General features: G+C 36.7%; 1 protein-coding gene across 4 annotated transcripts; it reads right to left on the reverse strand.

Annotated features, from left to right (window-relative positions):
* Window positions 1–1,352: 1,352 nt before the first annotated feature.
* LOC113676708 (nucleolar protein 4) lies at window positions 1,353–22,459 on the reverse strand. Of its 4 annotated transcripts, XM_027193399.2 has the most exons (13): window positions 21,995–22,444; window positions 21,719–21,886; window positions 21,299–21,320; window positions 15,605–15,745; window positions 14,855–14,881; window positions 10,164–10,368; window positions 8,835–9,281; window positions 8,009–8,238; window positions 7,196–7,366; window positions 5,435–5,647; window positions 4,983–5,027; window positions 4,079–4,244; window positions 1,353–3,510 (listed from the first exon to the last, which is right to left on the reverse strand). In XM_027193399.2, the coding sequence occupies exons 2-13, from the start codon at window positions 21,760–21,762 to the stop codon at window positions 3,347–3,349; spliced, it is 1,875 nt and encodes a 624-aa protein (XP_027049200.2). In that variant the 5' UTR covers window positions 21,763–21,886; window positions 21,995–22,444; the 3' UTR covers window positions 1,353–3,346. The 4 variants fall into 4 exon arrangements, with proteins under 4 accessions (XP_027049200.2, XP_027049195.2, XP_027049197.2 ...); XM_027193394.2 differs by lacking the exon at window positions 21,299–21,320 and having other exon boundaries at window positions 21,995–22,459; XM_027193396.2 differs by lacking the exon at window positions 21,299–21,320 and having other exon boundaries at window positions 8,835–9,209.
* Window positions 22,460–25,758: the final 3,299 nt, after the last annotated feature.

A 25,758-nucleotide genomic window follows, 5' to 3' on the forward strand; every position in this document is an offset into this window, starting at 1 on the left:
ATAAATCAATACAGACGTGACCAGGAAACGTATCAAAGTTATAATTGTTTATTGTAGTGTGGTATGTCGAGTTGGTTTCCACATGCTGTGCGACTTTTTATTTATCCCACATTGGGTGGGATAATTCTAAAATTATCACTACTAATCGGCGTTACCACCAGCGCCTTTGTTTGGAGGCTTGGCACATTAACTCCGCCCACGCTCCTTTAAATCGTGACGATGGCGGTCTGCTTCCTGACGCCTATTTACACCTCGTCAGAAAAAAGGCCGCTAATTAGTGATCATATAAAAGAACCTCTTGTTGCAGCGTTTAGATCACCCCTGATGAAGGCACTAGACAGGAGTGTCGAAACGTTGGGTCTATGAATTGTAACTTCTTCGATCGGTTACATTCATTAAATCTGCAAACCAGTGTAGCTTCAAACTATGTCTCAAGATCTTCTTCGCATTTCTCCCTTCTTGCTGACAATCATTTTCTTGTCAACTGCTTCCAATAATTGGAAATTATGAAAACGCCTCTAGAAGTAAATAAAGTATATATAATGTGAGAAGAATTAATACTTCAATCTATTTGTGTGCTTGAAAAAAGCCGGTTTAAAGTTCAGATGCACCATACGACCACACAAACCTTTGAAACTATCCTAAAGACATAAAAAATCCTTCTCCCTCCCCTCCCATCTAGCAGGTCCAAATTCGCTATGACGTCAACACTTAATACAAGTGCGCCGTATTTTCCCTATTACTTGGAAGAGCGCCCCGGTAAACTTTGCAGTAACGGTAACTTCGAGATGCCAATTACAGTGAAAAACATAGATCTCCAAAATCCAAAAATCGGTTCAGAAAAGGATCCGCTTTCTTGGTCGGGTGCCTTTTGAAGGCAGCGCTTCATCATGTTAGCTCAAAAAAGCTGCGCGTTTTTTGATCCTGTGACTACTTGAAATCTCTTTTTGAGGGCTAGCTGAGCCTGCTTTTGCCTAGAGTTTGTGCGTGAAAGGGATCAGAAACCCCCTATGCTACCCTTTTTTAGAAACGTATTTAAGGGGTTTTAACCATTCATTTCTCAGAGGTGATTCACATACATTAGCACACATTGTACAACACGTCAGTTATGATATGACTAAACTAATCAACTATGGGGTATTCTGTTAACGTAGAAACAGATTCTTTCAACCAATTGACACACAAACTTATGGCTGCCAAAACAAAATAAATCAGATGTTGGGGATCAAAAAGTTAGGCTCTTAATCACAACCCTCAAGTGCAGGCCTAGATTCAAAGAACAAAAACACAAAAAAAGATAACAAAGGAATGTTACTCTGTAATCAGCAAACATTCCGAGAACAACAAGCACCAACTGTCAAAAATTTAATGACCTCTGAAATTCTACATAAGATTTCAAGATAATTTAACAAAGAATAACTTAATGTTAATAATAGCAATAATTTTATACAACTATCACACATTGAAATACACATATCCTGAAAACCTCTTTAAATTGGTCATTGAACAATATTAAGGCATTAATTACCCTAATTTAATTAGAAATACTCTTTCTTGGTCTAGAGAATCGTAAAGTCTCAGTAAAGTAAGAACAACAGTTACTTAGGAATCCGAGCTGGCTACACAAAACTAGTTGTTAAATTGAGAGGCATCAACACTGTATTATCCTTTCCCAGTAATGAACTAAAAAAAAACGAAGGTAACGTGTCACCTTTTGAGTGATGTAAATTGTTCAGATTTTCTTATGAAGAGTGGTAAGTGAATATTTTTCACTAAGCGTATTATGAGTAATCCCTTCAATTCACACAAGCATTCCAGAAGACACAATGGACGATTTATTTTGAACTTTGACAACAGAAGTTATGACTGTAATGCCAAGAAATGTGATCAGTGACCAAATTCTCCCTGACAGAAAACTAATGACCTTCATTGTGACAGTTAAGAGAATTCATTTTCTGACACTGTTAAAAAAGATATCAGATGCACACTACAAAAATATTCTCAACCTTGACAATTCAAACATATCTAGAAAGTATACGATAAAAATTTACTAACATGTCATACATTTCTCAACCTGGCATAAGGAATTCCTTTACCCTTTAAACCTTAACATCAATATGCATATTCTCCATACTGTTCTCTAACCATTTCTTAAGGTGCTGACAAGGAGAATTTGGTTAGCAATGTAGAGTGTCTTTAGTTGGTGATCATTTCATTTATTCTCATGACCCTATTGTTTGATTCGGGGGTGATATTATATGGAGAAATTAGATGCTACTCACTCTTAGGGGTCAAATGGTTAAATATCACCTGTATGCAGTTTCCATGAAGATCAAGTGCAAATTATGCTTCAGAACAATTAATACCAGTGTATTAAAAACTAAATATCTAATCCTGAATGTTCAATACTTTGTATGGTGTTTTAATCCTGCCTATAAATATTTCAAGAACTCTTAATGTCCGATTATTCAACTAGGGACTACCATCATCTACACTTGCCATACACTACATGACTATGCAGCACAGAGTAGACATGTAACTACTTATGGACATGTCTACATATTTAGGCAAAGAAGATGAAATTTAACCGAGTGATAGCACCATTCTATCGCATGGCTTTTGAAGGATCACCCAAACGAAGACTTGTCTATGCATAACTTGAAGATAAAGCCAAAAACCCAGAAAAAAAAAATGACTAAGGTTCTGGAAACTTAATCTCCCAGCTTCCACCTTAGGCTGGCTAGACTCGCAAATCAATTCAAATATTATCCCCTTGTTAATAATTTTCCTGAATTCTTATCATTGGTCTATAAAACTATGTATCAAAATTTCAAGGAGAATTGAAGTACTGATCACTCCTATCTGTGACAGGTTAAAACATTTGAAAATTGCTTAGCATTGCTGAACAGAAGCAGGTCCTTATTTTATGAGAAATGGGAAGTCAAAATAAATAACAAATGAATAATTTAATTTATCAATAACATTATTAATGACTTGCTTTATAAACTTCTACAAAATGTTAACAACAAAAAAAATCCAAGTCCATCTTTGATCCTCAAAAAACAAATTAAAGTACAAAAAAATATGAGGATCTTGTACAAAGTGAATGAACTTCAGTTAACAAACAAACAAGTCATTCCCAATTTTTGGCTTTCAAATATATATGAAACGTAATCTAAATAAGCCATATTATTGAATAAACAAAAGGAAAGAAATAAATATAACTTGCCATTACTTTCAATTTACTCTCTCTGACCATAATTTAAAGTTCAGTCTACATACAGTTATTAAATACCTTTTATCTCATTTGCATATCATTAAATTTTCACCAAACACTGGTGTTAATTTACAAAGGAGGCAGCAAAGCCTCCAACTCATCTGCAGAGCGGTAGAGGAAGGCTGCTGACTCCCTGTATCCAGCTATCAGTTGGCGGATGGCTTGAACTTCTGTGGCACTAATCTGACACTGTGTCAGTACTTTGGGCTTGGGGAGGGTTGGCCCACCATTTTCTGCAAAGACACAATATTATTAATTAAAAAAAATAAAAAAAGTTACATCTCCCCAGTTGGGTTTATTGAGAAAAAAACTTATGTACCTTGGTACCTGCAGGTATTTCACAATTTTAATCAAGTGACTTTACAAACCAATAATATCCTTGGTGGTTTAACTAATATGGCTTTGTTAAATATTAAGTGAAAGGTCTTCTACTGATTTCCACTCAAATTTTCTTAAACTAATTTATGGTACATATATTTTTTAATTCAATACTGCTACCTTTCTCCTCATCAAATGAATTTTACTGATTGTTTAAGCTTGTTTAATAGTCTATCTCAAGGCCAATGAACTTGAATACTTTGCTTTTGTCAGGAGGCCAGGAATTATCCCAAGCATCATACTTTGTTACAAGACAGGCAAACTTAGAGCAAAAAATTAAACTTTGCAAATGTCCTCAATTCAGCAGTATGACAAAAACTTCTATGTATAGGGTGGTATTAATTTTAAGTGGCATGGAAAAATGCTGTTTGTGCGTGATAATATCGTAGAAGTCTAGTAACTTCTTGGATTTGATCTCCATACCTGCAGGCCTGTCATTAGTTCTTGAGTTAGAAGTGCTATTCTGTGCAATGTGGGATGATGCAGGGGAAGATGAAGGAACACTTCCTGTATTACCAGTTGCATCACCATCAGCAGTAACAAGTCTTGCATTCTCTTGCTCATTAGCACAAGCTGACGCCAGGATATTCTATGAACAAAGAGATCAATGTACAAGTTAAAGCACAACATCACCTAGACTTAACTTAGGTTCAAATCATCAAAGAAAACTCCGATTTTTCCTACAGTCAACACTTGTGACAAATGTTTACCATCTTATTTAATTTACATAGCTCAAAATTGACCACCTCTCTTTGTAAATACAAATGAAATACCCTTCCTATCCTGTCCTAAATAAGTAACTTCAGCAATATGTTGCACACGAATTACATAATGGTATATAGAGTCAGAGAATTTGAATTCTTGAACGACAATCATTTCATGTGATCTTCCAGGTGAATGTAGTCCCAAACAGTATAACAATACTTGTTGGTGACAACATGGTGATGATGACAATGATGTTAACAGTTTCTGTTTATTTCTTGAAAATATAAAGTGGCCACTGTCATTGCCTATAACTTTTTTCTACCTGGGTGATCACACTGCACAGTCAGTGGTATATGGTATATGTCAAAAAAAGTATAATGACTAGCAAAAAAAATGCATGTGAACAATATTTGTCATAGAAAATATATTATTGAAATAATTTTTTCAGTGAAGTTTGAATAATTATTCCATTCACTAGCAACCCTGATCAGACTACACAATCAGAACTGGGGTACCCAAATAAGGACTCAGATTTTTTTCTTTGTTTTATATTCATGCCTAATGCTTAATGCCTCTCTCTGTGCCCTAAAAACCTTTGACTAAAGTTATTCAGCAAACTTACATTCACTTCAGCCATCTGAGCTGCTGACATATTGGGGTTTGAACTCTGTGAGAACAAAAAAGTAACGTAATGAGCAAAGGCCTCTAGGAAAATTTCGCAGGTAAAATTGTTTTCACTATTTATTTTCAATTATGAAAATTATTTTAAAGCATTTTTTGTATCATTCAAATTACTATTCCAGCATATACCATTGACTGTGTTGTGTGATCATCTAAGTGAAAAAATTCTTGTCAAAGACAATGACTGGCTAATATTTCCAAAGAAAAGAATGGAAACCAGGAAAGCTACAAAATATACCTTCAGCAGGAAAGAATGAAACCAAGAACGCAAGATCAACCAAGAAGGAACAAGTATGGTTGAAGATAGGGATTAGAAATAAAATTTGAAAAATCTAGATTCGACTTTTCAAGATGCACAGATGAAGCTCCAGATCTGGTTTCACTTTTACATACCATCTGGTCTGCAGCTCGTTTGAGTGGTTCCTTTAACTTCTTTAGACGTCTGCATGACTTCAAGTAGGTTCTTATTCGCTTTCTTGCTCTGTCTCTGAACTCTGGAAATTGTCTGTTGCAGGACTGAATGATGGCTAAAATTTTCTCCTTGGGTTGCTTGGAGATTGGAACAAGTCTGTCAAGGTTTTCATCCACAAACAGCCTCACAAACATCTATGATGTAAACAATGAAAAAAGAAAAGGTTGTTAATGTCAAACTTGGGAAAGAAGTTGGTATACTCCAAGGTAGTATACAAATCCAGTTATCTTAGCTGATAAAAACCTTAGTGCGATGAAAACACAAAGTTACTGCAAAGTAATACATACACAAAATGGCTGTAGTCTAGGGTTAAACATCAAATTTCATCATCCTTACAAATATTTCATCCAGTAACTAAGCACCTGTTACAACTTTGACACAACCTGCTTGATAAGTTTCACACTTTAAAATTACTCAGACCTCATGCAGCTAATTTGTAGAGTTAATATTTTCCACCCGCTATTTCTAGCAAATATATCCTAAGAACCTATTCTGGGTATTAAACAGTTGTTATTTGTTGTCAAAATTGAATTGTCAGCATAATCTTCATTTTCGTATGCATAATGTGCCATTACCTATTTACCAATAAATTGAAGGCTACTTTTTTATTTTTAATGTTGATATAACTTAATTAGATAGTACAATTTCAAGATCAAAAGTCAGAAAGAATTTTAACTTAAGAATTTGCCGAAAATCTCAGAAAAGAGAGGCGGGGGGGGGGGGGAGGGGGAGGGGAGGGGAAAGGGTATTGCAGGACAATTTAGTTATATCAACTACAATACTAATTTAAGTAAAATTGGCCACCAAAAAGAGTTTCCAAAGCTGACGAGGGTTGGCCCTTTGTGAGAGTGCAAATTTTAAATAGTCTTCTCCAAATTAGATTCTATAGCAATTAAAGCTAAGTTTTTTGTTTGTCTCATGATGTAGTCATGTGTGATGTAGATCGTGACGTTTCAACTGCATACTGCTAGTCTTCTTCAGGTGATGAGGTCAACTGGTCATGTGTGATCTTATGAAGCATGATGCTCTGCTGTGATTTGTTAAAAAACAAGATGGCATAGTTTACAGGATTCCCTGTGAATGTGGCAAGGTGTACAATGGAGAGACTGGAAGACCTATGTAAGACAGAATTAAGGAGCATGCCCACAACACTGGACACAAGCCACTCTAGAACTAAGTTAAGTTTATTGATTGTGACCCTTATTACTACATGCGCAGGGTCAAAGAGGCAATTCATACAAGACTTCACCCTAACAACATCAACAGGGATAGTGGAATAGAAATTCCAGAAGTGTGGTTGACCATGATAAAAAAACACAACAACAGGAGAGCCAAGCGACAGCGGACCACCAAGGTAGGAAATCACTGAGTGAAGAGCAAGGATCTAAATGCACCAATCAGAACTGTTGAAAAACAACTACTCACAGCAGAACATCATGCTTTATAAGATCATGCCTGACCAGTTGACCTCATCGCCTGAAGAAGACTAGCAGTATGCAGTTGAAACGTTGCAATCTACATCACACGTGACTACATCATGAGACAAACGAAAAACTTAGCTTTTACTGTTATTCACCATGATGAATAACCACAACCTTTTCTATGAAATAGATTCTATAAGTTATGCTTAACCAAGTCCAGTTACAATTGAGCTACATTTTAGTTGAAGAGTGTTCCCTTACATTGAAAGCTTTAAGTCTTTCTGGGTTCACATTAGCAGGGTCAGCCTTCTCTCCATCCCCCTCTCCATCCTCCCCTTCTCCATCATCGTCATCTTCATCCTTTAGCCCCATTGACGCAGGAGAACTTGCACTTTGAATTGGCTTCAACATTTCACTAAGGTTTGGTGGCTCCTTTAAAACAACAGAATTGATATCAAGAGTTAACAAATGGTTGAAATTGAAGTACAAATTGGTTGGCATTTATCTTGGGATCCTAGCCTATGTAAATGCACACCTGTCCCCTTTTCTCGAAGAAAATGTAGAGAAGGGACTCTAGTGCATTATGGTTTTCTAAGAATGCAAGGGACAAGAAGTGTTTAGTGCTAAATATGGTTATAAAACTAAAGCCAAAACAGCTATCCCCTTCAAAAAACAAACTTTTCAACACAGGAAACAAAACCATTGCCCAAGATTAATCTTAGATTGGATTTTACTGTTCAGAGGCTGCAACACTGCTGGCCTTCTTCATTAGGTGAGAGAGTGCACACTTAAAAATCCACTAGCAGTCTGCCTAAACAGAAGTTTCCCAGCCTATGGTTAATCAAAAGCAAGTGTGGGCTGGTTAACCCTCCTCAACACAATTCCCGGAGTTAAAGTTATGGTTTTTGTTTTGAAATCCTTTTGTCAGGAAATTTTCTTTAAAAAACAACTTTGCAAACATTTTTGAACATAAATCTCTTGATGTTAATGCTAAGGTCAGCTCACACAAAGAACAGTCCTTTCAGAGTAGAGGTGTACCTTGCTACAAAAAAATCACATTCTCTCAAGACTCACCCTTATAATTTGGTTTACAGCAGTGGCTGTATTATTCTCTGGTAGAGCTGGTGATGTGGCATCATACAGCTCATCGTTCTCCTCACTCTTTCCACTATCACTGCGAGTGTCTTCACTTGTTACACTGCGTCCATCTGTGGCTCGTGGACTGTTTGCTCCATGGTTCAATACTCCTGAGCTGCTTATTGGAATGGATGCAATTGGGACTACATATGAAATTGGGATGGCTTCTGAAAATGATGGCAAAAACAAATTCAGAAACCTAACAACAAAAGCACTTTCAAGGAAAACAAATAAATAAGTTTTCAGAAATAACCAATGACAACCATTACCCAACTCTTAAAGAATATAACTTTAAAGTAAAATTAAACAAATGGTTCCCTTAAATGAAAATCCAAACATTCGAATGACAACAGCTTCTTGCTCAATTGAAAAGATGACTTCTACCCAAGTTAAAGAAATGTCATTCAGTCATTTCCATCAACAGCAGTCCTTCCCAAGACTTAAAGTATCTTAGTTTAAGACCCCCCGCAAATTGCAATTGGCCAATAACCTCTATGCACAAACCATTTTATGCAAGATAAAACAACTTTCAACTCAGTGTTGAGATTGAACCACTCAACCAATCAGATGCAAAGCTAAAGTCAATCACAAATCAATTGCCTGCATTTTCCTGCACTTTCAGCAGTTAAGCTGTGTTAAGTTTGAGTTCTCATTGGCTCTTGGAGGTATTTTTCTCTCTTCTAAGTGGCCATTGTGATAACTTTGGCTTTGATATTACAGCACTCAATTGTAAAGCACCCTATAATGATGTTACCACACTTACCACTTGGATTCTGTGACGACATTTTAGTGGCAATGGTCAAATTATGCCTTGAGAGAAACTTCTCAACCCAACCACTAGAAGCTTTAAATTCAGGACACTCATCCCGAACAAGAAGTCTGGCCTGAGCTTGTATTGCATCCCTAGTAACAGGTGTCCCTTTCTCCTGCTGGCGTAAAACCCACTGTAAAAGTTTCTCATCAGTTTCATTGGAATAGCTCAAGCGACGTCCACCCCCTCCTGGGGATCGCTTTTCTTTTTTGGTTGGTGGTCCATGTTTACACCAAACTTGGACAGTTGACCGTGGTACATTATACTTGCGAGAGGCTTCACGAACTGTGGTTTCTTTAGCATAATTCACAACTTCTTGTTTTTGGTCTGTGGAATAAGTTTGGTAACCTGGTAGTAAACCTTTTGCAGCCAAGCTTTCATCACTTTGACAAAGGGAAGCTGTTGATGCAAAGATTTACAATGCAATCACTTCCGTTTGACTAAGTTACCTTGTGTTTCAGGATGGGGAGAGATGTGATTGTAGAAATTTTAAGAAATGTTTTTGAATGTTAAGGGACGTTAATAAAGAGATTTTATGAAGAAACATTGGAAATATCTGAAGAACAAAATTTATAGGATTTCTATGGATCTTTATGTCCATGTGCAGGAAATAGCCCATAGAGACAAATAAAAAGCAAGTTTAAATCTATTGAACAGGTTTTGTTCCCGTTTTACGTAATGTGAAAGAACTTACAAATGTAGATGAGGTTATTTGGGAGTTCATGTAGTAAAGGTCCATGAGATACGTGATAACAGTCAAGTTTGTATAGAGTGTAATGAAACAGAGTGGGATATAGGATCTATATTCCCCCCACCCCCACACTGCCCCACCTCTCCAAAGGACTGTCTCATGCACTGAGCATGGCTCGTTCATTACATGTGATTAACCCCTAAACTCCCATGAGTGACCAAGACAGAATTTTTCCTCAAAATATCAATACAATATCAACCAGATAAATGATGAGAATAAAGAAAAATATCAATTTGGGGATAATAAGTTGATCCCATAATAAATTCTCTGAACTAACATTATAAGAATTGTATGACTGACAGTTAGGAGAATTACAAATTGGATCTGGGAGTTAAATGGTTAACATCAAACTTCCTCTGACAATATCAATAACATACCAGGCAAACAAGTTATGATAAAAGAGTTTTATCTCCTTGATATCACTTTTAATTCTATCTATCAATTAACAAGGAAAGATACAACCATAAGAGTTGAAGCAATAAAATCATGACTTAGGTAAAAAAATAAATTATTAATCTAAATGTACTCACCATCTCTGGGTACATCATTGCCATGACCTCCATTCACTGCTGTGTCCATCATTTCATGTTCTGTACCTGGTGAACTTGCCCCATTTCTGTTGCCATTCTCTTCAAAAACTTCTTCTGCAATATCCCTTTTAAACCTCTTCACACCATAACCACCACCCTCCTCATCTGAATCATGGCTGGAGAACGATGCTTCTACATCTGATTCCTAAATAAGATTATTCAAATAACTTGTGAGGTAGGGTTCAAGGTGTGAATTGTGATTACAGAGGCACTGCATATTTTGGCAGGTTCAATTTTCATTCAATCTCAAATTTATTTTTTTAAGATACAACTAGTTCAACATTTGGACATAACAAAAACAGATTTTAAGAGAGAGAGAGAGACTAATATTAATATTATAAAGTTACAGTCTCACTTTTGTATAAAGCTTTATTTTGAGAAAAAAAGGTAAGTTATTGTGTAAATCGAGCAAAGGTGGAAAGGCAAGGTGAAAGTTTATGGTCTTCAAAATATTTACAATTGTTTTTTTTTACACTATTGTAGCTTCGAATAATCTGAATTGAATTTTGGCTCCCAGTCTGAGTGAAAAGGGTAAGTGATCGTCTAAATTGAGCAGAGGAAGAAAGGCAAGGTGAAAGTTTTATGGTCTTCCAGATATTTATATTTGTTTTATTTACACTATATATAGCTTCAAATGATCTATCATTTGCCATTTAAATAACACAAAGTGCATTAGAGAACAATGAACTTTGCTGCAATTTTAACAAAATGATATAACTTCTCACATCAAATCAAGGCCATTCTGTTATTTCTGCATTGAGACTTGTTCATCTTGACATGGTCGCAATTCAGCTATATTTCAATGAAAAATTTGATGCCAGAAGACATTAGCAGAATATGTGATTTTTATGACAGCCTCAATTAAAAAAAAATCCAGTTATAAAATAAATTTTTGTATGCTTACATCTCAAAATAGTCGAAATAGATATAATGTATAGTCCCATTAAAAATTGTTATTGCAATGCATAGAAATATTACAAACTTTATTTTCATCTGCTAAGTCATACTATTTTGTTTGGCATTACTTTCTAAAGAAATAGTGTTGAAACAGAATTGGAAATATTCAAGATAACAGTGGGTAAACAAAATGCACTTTGATAAAAAGAAGAACACTCCATGGGAGAGCTTTACAGCGGATGGAATTCTATGAATTTTTTCGTGCTGGAAGGACTTTGGAAGCTAACCCAGAAGTGGATTTCTTGCAATAATATTGTCCTCTATTACTGTGTCCTATGTGGATGATCCAACACAAAACTATCTTTTATTTGAATTGAAAAAGAAGAACAGATGGTAAAAGGACATGATATTTCACATAATTAAAAGCAGGAAAGAGGTTTGCCCGATCGAGACCCTCCAATGCACCCTCTCACACCCAAATTTTTTGTGAATGCAGTCTAAAGGGTGCTATGGAAGGCTTCTGCGACCAAAATATACACACTTAATCGTCCCGCTATCATCCAAACAAAAGACAACCATCTGCCTCGACCGATGTAGAATCTTCTGTTTACTTGAGGTGTCTGGGAGCCGCTATGAGCTCTTTCTCCAAACAATTAACATGCTGAAAATATTCTGTGACAACAACTTCCTCTAGCATGTAGCCTTCGCTTACGTGATCAGCCGAAAACTGAACGCATCACGAACCGAAGTTAAAACTCGACAAAAATTGGAGAGATCTTCCCAAATAGGATAGCAGAACTGTCTGCAGTACTGCGATAAGACATGACTTGGCTAATTACCTCACTTTTGCAATATTTCGTGCATGAATATTTCATGTCCTTCGAGGGAGAAAACAGGCCAAATATAACGCTTCCTTCTACCGATCACGCGTAAAAAATTCTCAACGGCGTAAATTTCCAGCGAGAAACCTTAATTCCGAAGTAAACACAACTTCCAGGGAAACTTCATAAAAGCGGCGGCCATCTGGCCGGCAAATTAGAACGTGGACCACTCATTGTTTTCTCTTTGCCGATTCAAAGGACAAGGGGTGTCATCTGCCGAAAATCGCAAACGCAATCTAACTACTGATCCTTCCTGGATGAAGCGATTCTCTATGGCAAGAATCGATTCAAAGTTCGTTTTCATTTTCTGTCCCTTAAAGAAAACAAGAAAGGTTTGGAACTAAGAGCTTTCGAACCTATTGCCGTTCAAGGAAGTCGAAGGGACGCTCATTTGCGTTTACCCCCAATACCTTCGAACAACAAAGCCGGCGCGGCGATGGTCGATTTCCTTTCGCTTTACTTCGGGCAAATGATCGCTCTAGGAGACATCTAGACGAAACAATAGAAATCTAAGACAACCGTTACACTAGTAAAATTGCAAAGTTACCTTTAGAATGTGGTCTGACTTAACCTTCGCGATGGCTGCAAGGGCTTTGGCGGACATCTTCAATGGACTAGACAACGCCACAGAGAGACGAGGGGTACAAACAAGCCTTTAACTTTCGCCGCACCCAAGTGCTTCTAGCAACTCACACTACTAAAAGCTCGGTAATCCTTTAAAAAATTTTCCTTCCCTTGGTATCGCCTCCGACGGGTTTTGACCGAACCCGTTCAAATCGAGTGGTGCAACGCCAAATTCGCCGAAGCTAATCCAGGAGGCACCGGGAAATAATGGGCCAGAATTTTGACTCAAATTTTTGGCCTTTGTTGTCAGGCTCAGCAGCTGATAGCGCAAGCGGATCACGTGGGACAACCAGCCTGATAGCGTTCTTACGCGTGCTCAGTCAAATTTCCGTTGACCAAAAATACCGCTGTGATCGCTTTCTTCGAGGAAAGAGGACTTTTCCCTCTCCAAAAAATTATAATTTCCGAAAATTTTGTCTAATTGACATTTTCTGAAGAGGAAGGAATAAGAATTATCAATATTTCCATATCAAAAGGTTAGAGGATCTGGTAACTTCGAGCAATTTGAACAGAAAAATCGGGAATTATGATGCCGAAGGAGTTGACCTCAAGTTTTACCTCGAGAGGAAATGAATTTTTCCGCAAATTTTCCCTTTTAATTGCTCTTCTTCAAAAGCAACTGATTCCTTTTTTTCAATACCGTTTCCACATTTGCACTTTTTATCAGTATTTCGTATTAAAATATAAATAGTCTGCGGTGAATTCCTCAAATGTTTGTTCAAAATATGCAAGTCTTTCAGTCATGCCTCGAAGACTTCACGTGTCTGTTATTGAATTTGATCATAATTAATTAGGTCAGTATTGTGAACTGAGACTCTCAAAGCCCCATTGTTTTGTAAGCTTTTTTTACACCCGAAGTATTTAGTAAACATACACTGAAAGATCGTCATGAAGCAATGAAGATTTACTTAAGGCCGCTAATGGATCTGTAGTCAAAAGAAATGTTCAAAAGGAAAACTTCATTTTCTACACGGTGCCTATTAATACGCCACTGCATGGTGAGTTCTTTACAAAATACTCCACTGTGGCCTTTTAGCGAGTCAATAGAGCAACAAAGATTCTTAACTTTTACCACTTGGTCTCTAAGGAACACGCAATTAACAATGCTAATATCTGACAAATTTAGAAAGATCAATATCACTGTGGTGTGCTCGCAATGCCGCAATACACAAATTGGACACCTCGCGAGCAACTTTCTGAGGCACAATATGTGAAACTCAATTAAAACTCTGTCAGTCTTTCCCAGGCCTTCCGTCGGAGCACAATGGACCAATAATGCTGCTACGATAAGCGATTTCTGTAGAGTGCGGGACTGTCATCAGATTCTATAGTGTGCGTCTTACATTCTTAATTTTCGATCCAACCCAAAAGTCGTACTCGATGGGACCTTAAGAAGCCAACACTGAATAGTTTTATCAGATTCTTACCATAGAGGTGATGATAAATCAGTTAAATTAAGTCGCACCGTAATCAAACGTTGATCTACAGCGCATGCTGGAACAGTACGTAGTAATGAATGATGGGGTCATGCCAGGTTAAATTCTAACAAGAAACACAGCCCAAAAAGGGAGAGGTATCACTATGGAAAAATTCTTGACATAAGAAAGCCTTTCTTGACAAGATTCTCCCAGTGAAATTTGTTTGGAGATAAAGGGACAAGTTACATTCAACGTATATAAAATTAATTTATAAGGTAAGGAAATCTGTTACTAGCGATTAGAAAGAGTCTTAGAGGCAGATAAGTTCTAAAGTTTCGAGGTTAGTCGGAAATTTTGCTCTCTTTTAGACGGTGGTAAAGGATTAAATGCTTTTACTTCTCTGCAGGTAATAAAGCACTTTCAACAACATTACCTCGGAATCTGAAGTTTAAGTAACTTCGTAAGGAGCCTTTTGTAGCGCTATCTGCGAGTGCCACAAAACTAGGTCCGCAAGGCGCACGCAGCCTTGTGTTAGTACTCCGTTAGCATGCGACTTGAAAGAGCATTAATTTTTTTAATTTAAAAAACCGGGTTTATCCGACAGCAAGTTTGTAATTATAATGATAATTTGAACCTTAAAATTTCTCTCCAGTTTAACCATGAAATGTTTTGATCAGTATTTCTAGAAAGGATCTAATTTGGATTTCTTATCGGTAAATCAAACTCTGATCTCTCAGGGTCTTGACCTACTCACATAAAGACAAACAATATTTAGTTAAACTCAGTGGTCTGAAAAAATGTCAAAACTCACCAGATCAGATGCGGGGGACTCCCGGCCCTGTAAAGAGAAAAAATGTTGTCATGTTCGATTTTCTATCGCAAAGTTTCATTTTTCAATGAATATTGCAGATTATCCGATTTTTTATTGTAAAAAAAAACCTCAGACAATCTTCTTGAACAATCAGATGCAGAACCAAAACTATCGCGACTTCATCACTCGCGTTTTCCTGACCTGGAAAACCTTTTGCGTGTGAGTGCTTTGAGTTCTCACTGGCTACTTATGCAAGTTGGATTCAATTAAATTTCCTGGCAATTTTTTTAAACATAATTCTCTGTAGACTCTCTCAACCAAGGCAATACTAAACATCGCAAAACTATAAACGAAATTTGTTTCTTAAATCAGCACCTTTCCTCTCTTTGGAAAAAACGAACACTCCTCATTTGATCGATTAATTCAATAACGCGTCATCCCCTACCAAATTCATTCTGGCAGAAAACTCTATTCTCCTCAGTAAACTGACGCGCGCACGACGCACAATCCCCCAATTTATACCAAGGAAAAAAAAGCCACCACACAACAACTGGTAAGCCTTTCAAAATTTGCTGAGACGGTTTACCTACTTTCAGTGCACTTTGCCATTGAGTACCGTAAACCAAAAGCAACATTATTACAACAGCCAATCAGAACAAAGGAAGATACCCCGAAGAGCCAATGAGAACTTAAAGTAAAAAAAAGCAAGTTACTAAAAGCGCGGTTTCTTATAAACTCTTCCACACTTACCAAGTCAGACACAGGAGACAGCGGTCTTCCGTGTTTCAAGAGAATTGAGTTAAACCGTTGTATTCTCTGTTTGCAGGTGCTGCAGCTCATCAGATAGTACGACACTGCCTCACGTGGGAGGAATGCATAAGTGTTTGCAACCTAAAACAGGAAGGAATGATTTTTTAATTTATATTGGCTCTAACACTTGAAAGACGCAATTGGCTGTGACCTCGGTGTCTGGCCTTGGAAGATCTTGCAACAATATTATCAACATCCCATACGGTCCGTGAAAATTGCAATTCGTTGTTTGATTGATACTTACTAGAAACAATGAGTATAAGAGTGAGTCGATCGGAGAAAGGGTAGGGTTTTTCTTTGGTACTACTCCGTACCAAAGAAAGAATGGCAGACCCAAGGAGTAAAAAATTTGTTTCTTTCGAGGAGGCCGCACGTCCGTCCATAGCTAACTCTGTTTGACGCATGCGCGACAACCTACATCAAGACCACAACGCGAAAACTGGGCTTGTTTAAAAACTTTATCTCACTTCCTCCTCTCTTGCTGACTTGCAAAATTTGTATAAAATTCAACAACTGGAGTTCGGCTTTAGGCTTGCCGGTTCTATTATGAGAAATCGTAACTGAGTCGGAGGATGACTGCCCACAGTCGAGTAAATTAGCTTAAGGGTAAAACAAAGACTTGGGATAAGACAAGTTTTGTTTTACTTTTTGGCTCTAAGCTAGCCAGAATAAGGAACATGACAACGTCGTGTTGTCTCAATGCATATGATTCCTCTTTTGCAGCCAAAGAGTTTCTTATTCTGTTTTTTTAAGCGTGGATTCAAACGAAAATTTTTTTATATACTCAGCACTTTGGCGTTAAGTCAGACTTTTAGCTACAAAAGAAAAAAGAGGCGACCCAAATACATTTCACTGCGATGGCTGAGAATTCCCCGAAGCTGACGTCCTGACAATTCGGAGTCACAAAACAATAACGAAAGCTGTTCGGTCAAGTGGGTGGTATCTTGATTGAAAAAGATGAATGATGGAAGTTCGGCAACTGATCAGAAATTCCTTAGCATAGTAGTATGAGGTCTTTGCACAACGAAAGTTTCCCACTTACTGGGAAAACTGCCTAGTGTAATATCGAATGAGAATCTCAACTTTCAGCATCAAATAAGTAAGTAATTGGTTTGGTTTTTAAATGGCGATGAAACTATTTTTTTTTAGAATCACTGCCGAGCTTTATAATTTGAATTGCAGAAGAGCAGTCTTAAAAGTACTAAGACACTTTTAGTTCATCTTGACATGTTGCTTTCCAACTCTTACTGACAAATTTTAGTAAATTGATCACTTACTTTGTACAAAGGGCATTTTTTGAACTGAAGAGATTTGGTTATTTTCTATATTAGCGATTTCCTTAAAATTTTCACGTAGCTTTGAGCAGTTTGTCCAAGTAATCTACTCTCGTCTCTGTCTCCGTCAAAATCGTAAACTACGTATTATTTCTAAAGTATTTTATTTGTGAAAGGATCTAATCCTTCTTGAATTTTTAATTAAATTTAGTCAACAATTGAAGTTGCGAATGGATAAGGAAATTTCGATGGAAAATTGGTCAAAGTTTTCATTCACTCTTTTCCTTCTCGAACAATAAAAGCTCTGCTTGGCAGAGGAATTGAAAAATTCATGTGATTGCATCATTTCTTTTGGCTTCGCAAGTAGTTTATTTCAAAACGTGAACGAGTTGTGCTTAGCTGTTTCCAAATCAACGAATACAGTTCCGTAAGCAAAACAGTCGCAAAATTCATATTGCGTCTATCGGAAGACTCAGAAATGAAGATGTCTGAAGCATTTCCTAACCTCAAGATGTAGATCATTTTTGAAGCATCTTTCTATAAAATCTTATTTGTTTCGTTCAATTTAATTCAGAACAATTATTAAAGTTAAGAAAAACTCGTGACTTCACGAAGGAAATCCCATTCCTCCATTTGACATATCCAGCTGTAAAGGTCGTGACGGGAGAGTCCTTATTTTGATATACCTGGTGATCACAACCAACGGTAGAGACAATCAGATATCAGTAGTTATGGTATCAGACAAGAACATATACAAATTTGCGGCGCAAATCTTTACGCATCGAATTAAGAAAACAGCCTCATTAACAAGATAAACATATTCTTCTTGAAGAATTATGTCAAAGCCGAGACAAAGTTCACATCATGGGCCTTTTTCACGAGAAGCTTAGCGAGATGTCTGAACCCTTTGTAATAATATCTAGGGCATTTAGGATGATTATGCTTTAGAAACAGAGTATGAAACAAATTATGGCAGTAGTTAATTTATAAAAAGCGGTCTTTCTTGTCTCCGCATATGTCATTAAATTTGCCGTGTTGGCTTTTTATGACGAATCATAAACTGTGGTTTCATATATTTTAATGATCAAAAAATTCGTATGCGGTCCTTGCTTCGGAAATTTGTACTGAATCTTAATGAAATTCTGCTCTTCTGAGAAACTCGCCGTGTATGACTAAAAAGCCAGAAATGATTGAGAGAGACTAAGTGATTACACATGGCTGAAGACCCATATGGCTTTTAAGACTGTAGTTTATTCTCAATTTTTGAAAAATCTTTAAAGTTCAAATTAATTTTGCCAGACATTTACGTCAACTTTTTCCTAAAAAAAGTAAAGTAAAAGTGAGTGACATAAAGACAGAGTCCCGCCCGAAAATAATGAAAAGAAAACCCAAGGTTAGACGAATTTAAATTAGTTTAATAATCGTTTAGCTTTTGAGTTTTCTCTTTTAAGACATCTGTTTCTGCGTTTGATTGTAATCATGAGTATTTTATTTCAAGACGTGGTAGGAAATGTTCCTTCCAGTAAAAATGATCGATATCACACAGTTTCAGGCCGCCTTTACAACCTGTCAGAACGCAAGTTACAATTTAAGATTTCTTGGGTCGTATTCATCCAATGTATTATAAGTAAACGATTTGCGAACGGAAGCTAAGTTTTGTATTAAAAGGTCGGATTTAGACATGAACATGATGTTCGGTGTGTCATATCTTCTGTCTTGGGACCGAACGTAATTAAAATAATCTCTCTTACTTTCTTTTTGATATCTTTTGCATCATTCATTTTTTTTCATACAGTACATCCTGACTATACGCTTAGAAGAGAGAATTCTCATCCCGAAAGGATGTCTATAAAAGGATTGTAAGGAAAATAATAAACAGTTTTGAATTTTTCCTAATGCGTTTTGATGAATTTGAAGTATAAAACAAAAAGAAAAAATCATTGTGAACTCTTTTCGAAGAACAAGGCCGGAATTATTTCAGACATTCGGACATCTTTTGAAAATGAATTGAGAAGCCTGTCAGCTTGGATTGGAAACGAATCGTTAGGAACTAAGGATTTAAAAGCACTTTCTGAGAAGAAAAGAGCAATATAAAAGTAATTTCCCTCCCTGTGCCCTGGGGCGACAAGTGTTCACCATGGAATTGTCAACAAAAAAAATAAATGATAATATTTGCCAAATGTGGCTCCCTCAGGCTTTTTATTTTCTATTATTAATACTTTTCCCTGTCAGTTTGGTCGAAAATGAAAATTTTGAATACTAGAATTTCTGTTAAACCCGAGAAAATTTTGCATCTCTTGGATAGTTTGTTGGTATTAACTTACTGGTTTTATATCAATTTGTCACAACATTTTGAAAGTCCTTAGAAATTGACGTGGTAATATTTGTCTCATTTCTGATTTTTTTACTTTCGCAACAAAAATGTTTCAGAGATGTATTCAGAGTTTCTACAGGTGCGATCTTAAAAAAATAAAACAGGTATTCACATCGTAAATGTAGAACGCGGAAATTCAGAAAGGTGACAAGGAAATAAAATCTGGGAAACGCACAGATAAAAAGTGCGGCGATTTTTGAGATCAACATCGAGAGAGTTAGCATTGATTATTTTTTTATACAAAGTAAAGTTTTAAGTCCAAGTAATTTAACAATTTTTGGCATTTTGCGCGCCTCTGTTGACACTTTCATTAAAGATCTGGATGTGTAATTCGCCTGCAAAACAAAGTCATAATATTTCCAGTTGATGGAAAGAAATACAGGATTGGTTCAATATATTAGTTTAATGAAGAAAACTTTAAGATTACCGTCAGCATTCTTTCTCGAAGCAACCGCGAATTATGGCCACTAACTCTGTCAGCCGATATGTCTTCTGTCCTAAAGTTTTGATTTTAATATTCATAACTTGAAGAGAATTAACAAGAGTGGCGATTGTTTCACGAGTGAAACTTTTTGTAGATATGCGATACAGAAGTAATAACACGTACACATAAATGGTAAATTTCAAAAACAAAACGTGATAGACGAAACGTAAATTCATATTGCGCGCGCGGCAGCAGAAAGGATTCGTTTCCAATTACTTAAAGAAAATCTACAGATTTAGGTTTGGTGTATTTTTAAGGCAGGTGTAACGAGAAGTATAGAAGAAATTCCTTATAGCCGTAGCTACCGCATACAAATATACTATGTGCATCAGTCTGGTTTTTTGAGAATGCGAATACGTTCGTCTGTGAGTTTATTTTTCAATAACTCGTGCGATGCAAACCAGCTGTCCGCATAATTTTGCAAATTATTTTATTCGGAGTCAGTTGACTATCAACATGGCACTTTGGCAGAGTGCACGTTGGACAGGTTCGTTATCAGAAGACAATACTTTTTGAATCATCATTTCAAACTTTCTAGAAGTCGCAATCAAAATGTACTCAAAATCGGGTCAACATGCTTTTTCACTCAAGGCGAAAATGGGTTGAAGTTTCACTTTGGGTTGAAAGCTACGGCTTTTAGGTGCAATTACGCCCAAAGAGTGCTGAGAAGCTTCGAAACGTGAAATAAAAGATTAACGCAAAAATTCAATAACCAGGAAAGAAAGTGAGTCTTGCTTTTTAATGCAAGGCGAATATTAATGCGGATGTACTGTGGAATGAATATTGAAAGCATTAGCAGAAATACCGAGCGGACATATCAAAAATGAAATTTCCTGGGTCGCAATAAAATTGAGAGTGAGCCCCCACTGACATGATAAACTCCACAAGATATTCCACCGACCAAGTGAACTTGTTTTGACAAAATCTTCATTTTTCGGCTGCGTCCCATTTAAACACATCAATTTTTCATGTATTTTCTAGTCTTATCGTGCTTCGCATGACGTTTGCGCTAATCTATAGAGCAACACATATGCATCCCAAATTTGGATTCGCTCTGGCGGGCAAACCCTGTCCTTATTAACGATTCTTAAAAACCTCAACATAGAAATAAGATAAATAAAGCCTAAGATAATTGTTTTACAATCAATACACTCGCCTTCTGTTCGCTCTAGCATGAAAATAATTTACTAATTTGAATATGGAAAACGGACCAAAACGAACAATTCACGAAGTCACGCGAGACCGCTTTAGCTCTTTGTACATTAAGAAAAGGTGCGAAAAATCGCACTGAATAGTGGCAAATTTCGCCGCAAACTCAGTAGATAATCTAATGTGCCGACAGCATCGTGATTAAAGAGATCTCCTGTGGGTTTCCTAGAGTTTTTGGGACATTTCGACGCTGATTCATGAGTGGGACTTCTCAGTCATGCTCTAGGGGCAACTAACTGCATCCGCTCGATTAACAAAAATATAGCAAACATTTGATGAGAAATTCACCGAACCTTTAGGCGCTCTTTTATATCCCTGTGAAAGAAAAGAAAAAAATGGCTTTCCAACTACAATAGAGCAGATCTTCAAAGCATAAAATTGAGCGAACAGATCCCGAGTATTTCGCTATTTCATCCGTGTTGCCGGTCCGTGTTCGCGATTCGCAACCTGTATGGGTCATTGAAATATCTCGTGCAAGAATACATTTATCCTCTCCTAAACCTGTTATTTTTTTGGACAAGTTGTTTTCTCTGAGGTATATTTCGGCATTCATTAGGCCTTATTCACATATGAAATAGATTTAGTTCCATGATTGAGGTACAATACGTATATGTGTACGATCCACTCTCCTGCTATTTAATTCCACAGTTCGTAAAGCACAATACATTTCACTCACTGCACGACAAAGCTAAGGTATTCCTAATGCTACTTACCGCTTTGTAGGTCTTTTTCTGCCCAACATGAATTCCTCTCTCATTGATGTGAACGCTGCTTATGATATCGAAAAAGTCATCTGCTACTGCAACTCTCCGATATTCGACGACTTGAGAGCGAGCTGATTGTCCGATCTTGTCTTCGTATGGGTACAACATCTCTACGCTCTAAATGCACAAGACATCCCACAGAACGCAGTCAGAGATGAAAGCAAACAAAACCGTGCTAAGTCAAATATTTTGAGTGTGAAACCTTTGTGCGATTATCGGACTTACTCGAGTATGAGGAACTTTCACTGGAACGTACAAAACGCCATAATCTGGACTATCCTCGGCTTGTGCGATTCGAAATCCTTTCGACTTTACCCAGAAGCGAAATTTTGCATCAGTTTCGATCTGGGGCTCTCCCAGAAGATATCTGCAGATTTTGTTGAACTTTTTTCGCGTGATTGTCTTTGTACGACTGTTTTCACCGTAGTTTAATTCAACCCATCCCTGGAAATTTCGCCGGAATGAGGACCTTTCGAACGACATCTTTGAAAAGAATACGCCCGAAGCTGAGCCAGCCAGAATATTCGCTGAATGAATATTGTGAGGGATGGGTTCGTTTGGTGGCCCATGGAAGCAAATTGCCTGTGACCGTCTCACTTCCTATTGGACGAAATTTGTTGCATTTAAAGGGCTTTGCTGTTGAACGCCCAATCCTGTCGCATGGTAGCAGATGTCCCGAAATCGAACAATATTGACAGGATCAACGCATAATTTGAGATAATTGAGTGAAGGATGTTGTGCTGTCTTTGTTGACGGGATGAGTTAAATGACAGCTAATGAGATAGTACTTTGAATTTTTCGATGAGGCCCTGTTGGGTTTTAGAACACCTATTGAAGTAAGTCGTGTATTTTCAGGCTAAGTGTACTGTCTACGGAATTGTCCTGAGCGAAAGTGGGCAATTAGTCTAAACTCGCAGGACGCTGTCACGACACTTTGGAACCACGAAGAACACGCAATCATTAAAATCACGGAATATATTTGTTTCGGGTGAATACGTTTTAAAGATTATCATGATCTAAGAGGAGAAGAGAATATTTTGTTCAGAAGCCTGAATAAAGCGAATTCAGTCGATAGCCGCGAAAACCGGATGAAGGCCGGAAATATGAATGTTAAATACCGAACATCATTTCTCTGAAACCATTTGCGAGGCAGAGAATATGCAATTTAGGCCGGTTTACAACTCAAAACATCCCATTTTCATCATAATGCTCTGTATTTGAATTTCACATTTTCAAGTGAAATTTATAGGGAGAAATGTAAATAATAGAGTAAGCCTTGTTTGCGAAAACCATTTTGACTCAATCGATAGGTAAATATTACAAATGTAATGTGTAAGAAAAAGGTAATTTAAAAACTACATGAGAATCATTTGCTCGTATAGCTTAAATATTTTAAATACCAAGTCTAATACTATTCGCACGCTAAAAGCTTGTGTTGAATAACAATAAGTTATAAGATTTTCGCCTACGGCGGCAAGAAGTGTTGGGTGTTCCTTTCTCTTGGAGTATTTTTAGCCGAATTTAGCTCTGTAACTCAAGCAGTTTTTTCAATCAGTTCAGATACGAAATGGGTATTTTATGAGTAGCTTCAATTGCGCACAAAAAGCTTGGAATAAATTGACGCATTTCGGACACGTCAATATTATAGTCAAAACAAAAGACTCGACGGAATTGGTCACGCGAAAAAAAATATATTCAATGGCGGGACTTTTCTTCAATCCCTCTGTATTTTGTTGGATTTTTTTGTTTAGTTTCGATGAGGAAAATTAAAAGCACGTTGGGCTTGTTCGAGAACAAACCTATAATTTTGTAACGATCGTGACAAAAGACGTAACCTGTGCAGAAGCGAATTATATTAGCATATTGTGTTAGCCGATCTTTTTTGGGGTCTATTAGGAAAAAAAGTTGCTTTGCATAATCAGTTTACTACAGCGTAATCCGACACTTTGCTATTCTATTTCAGTGGCCTATTGCTTGAGGTTCAGCGCTTAAATATTTATTTTATTCTACCCAAAGATACATTCTGTGTCAAGCAATTAGATAAAACTTTGATGAAAACGAAACCACTTCTTTGTCAAATGAATAAAATCCGCTCGCACCATGCTAAACCATTTCTACCTTGATTTCTTAGTATGGAAAAGAACATATTAAATCTGTGTCTTAAATAGTTAGAAAGAGAAAGTTTCCAATTTTTCTTTGAAAGTTTTACAGGTTATTTTCGTTAGAATTTTGCATTGCTGATATTAAAAAAACATTGTTTCAGTTCGCAAGTCCATCGGCTCCAAAAGTCAAGGAGGACTATTAAACAAGATAACACTTTGCCACGTAGGAAGAAAGTGAAATCTCACAGCGCAAACGGGCACAGCAATTCTTAAATATAGATAGTAATTAAACGATCAATTAAGACGTTTTGACTACATTTCCAGACGAGAAAGGACTGCTGCGAAAAGTAAAAGCTTAAATGAAATAATAACGTGGCGGTAGCTCTTGGTCGACCTGATTAATACGAGATTTTAATTTACGGACTCCGATTCTCGTAAATCTCATCTTAAACCTTAAAATTCTTTAAAACTGTTTGAATATAACAGCGATTTATCGTTTGTTTTCTGTAACAAAAAATTTGGATTGACTCAAGTAAGCAAAACCATCATCGAAACTATTTCCTCCTGCCTTTGAGTTGAATCTCTCGGAGACTAACCTAACCACGTTTCTGTAGCCGCGTCCATAGAGGCGCAAAAAAACTATCTTTTTTTTTTAAAAAAGGACACTTTTGTTCAATTTTATGAAGGCCTTTTTGCCATATTTAAATTATTTTCTCTGACAATATCAATTTTTGTAGAAGCTTTTAGTAAACACGCCCACAACCAAAAGATGACCTTTCGTCAAGAAAAACTTCTTATTTTGCCCCATATGCAAATATTTTGGTTTTTTATTTTTCATTTTTTTTTCTTTTTGACAGCAGTGAAATGAAAGATCTAAGCCGACTCTATTTTGTCTCACGGAATATCTATTATCTCTATTATTTCATGAATTTTTTATATATAATAAACGTTTAATAATAAAAAAAGTGTCAAACTTAAAAAGGGACATTTCAACTCCACTTCCGACCGTTTCTTCCACTTAAGCTGTAAAATATTCAATCATGCTATGAAAATGGACGTTGTTTTGAAACAATGAAAGAAATACTAGGATGTTTAGGGAAAAATTGCTTTCTGTAGATGTAAATTGACGAATGCGTCGATAAACTTAGCACTTTTACCATGGGGAATTACACACCATGGTTTGTGAATCTTATAACGTTGAAATGTTCTGTTTACAGATTGTGTTAGTCTCTCCCATCCTGATACATCTTCGTTTTAATTCATTCAGAGTGGTCACTCCGTGATCTTTATATCTTAAATGTTTGAATTTTACGGCTTTCTTTGGTTTGACGATAGCATTGCGAACCGGCGCAAAAACACGAAGTGAATCATTATAAAGAGGCTCCTTTAATATGACGGAAAGTGATCCGCTTTGAAAACATCTTTATATTGTTGGTAATTCACAGAGCTTTTATTTTCAAACTCTTTGTGACCCTACAGTGCGTGCATTCATAGCATGCAATCATAGCCGTGATAAATGTAAGACGACGACCAGGAGCCATTTCGTGGCCCGGCTGCCACGGATTGGGACAAAATCGCCTATTGATTAGAATTGATAGAATTTTCCCAAATTTGCAAAATAGTAGAATACCAGCTGTTGTTTTGTTATCAATTTCTTTCAAATTTTCAATCCCATATTGAATCATTAATTAAATTTTCATTTGAGGAATAACCACCCAGTGAATATGGAAGTCCCTATTTGGTATCGCGGAAGAACTTTGTTAGTGTTGTGATACTAAAATGTTCAGTATTTGACAATAAACGAAATCAAATCTTTTGCGCTTGTTTACCAATATCTCTGCCCTACTATAACAAGTATTTCTTACAGATGTTCAGAAAATTGTTCCA

Source organism: Pocillopora damicornis, chromosome 12 (genome assembly GCF_964200805.1).
Source record: "Pocillopora damicornis chromosome 12, jaPocDami1.2, whole genome shotgun sequence".
Taxonomy (NCBI): domain Eukaryota; kingdom Metazoa; phylum Cnidaria; class Anthozoa; order Scleractinia; family Pocilloporidae; genus Pocillopora; species Pocillopora damicornis.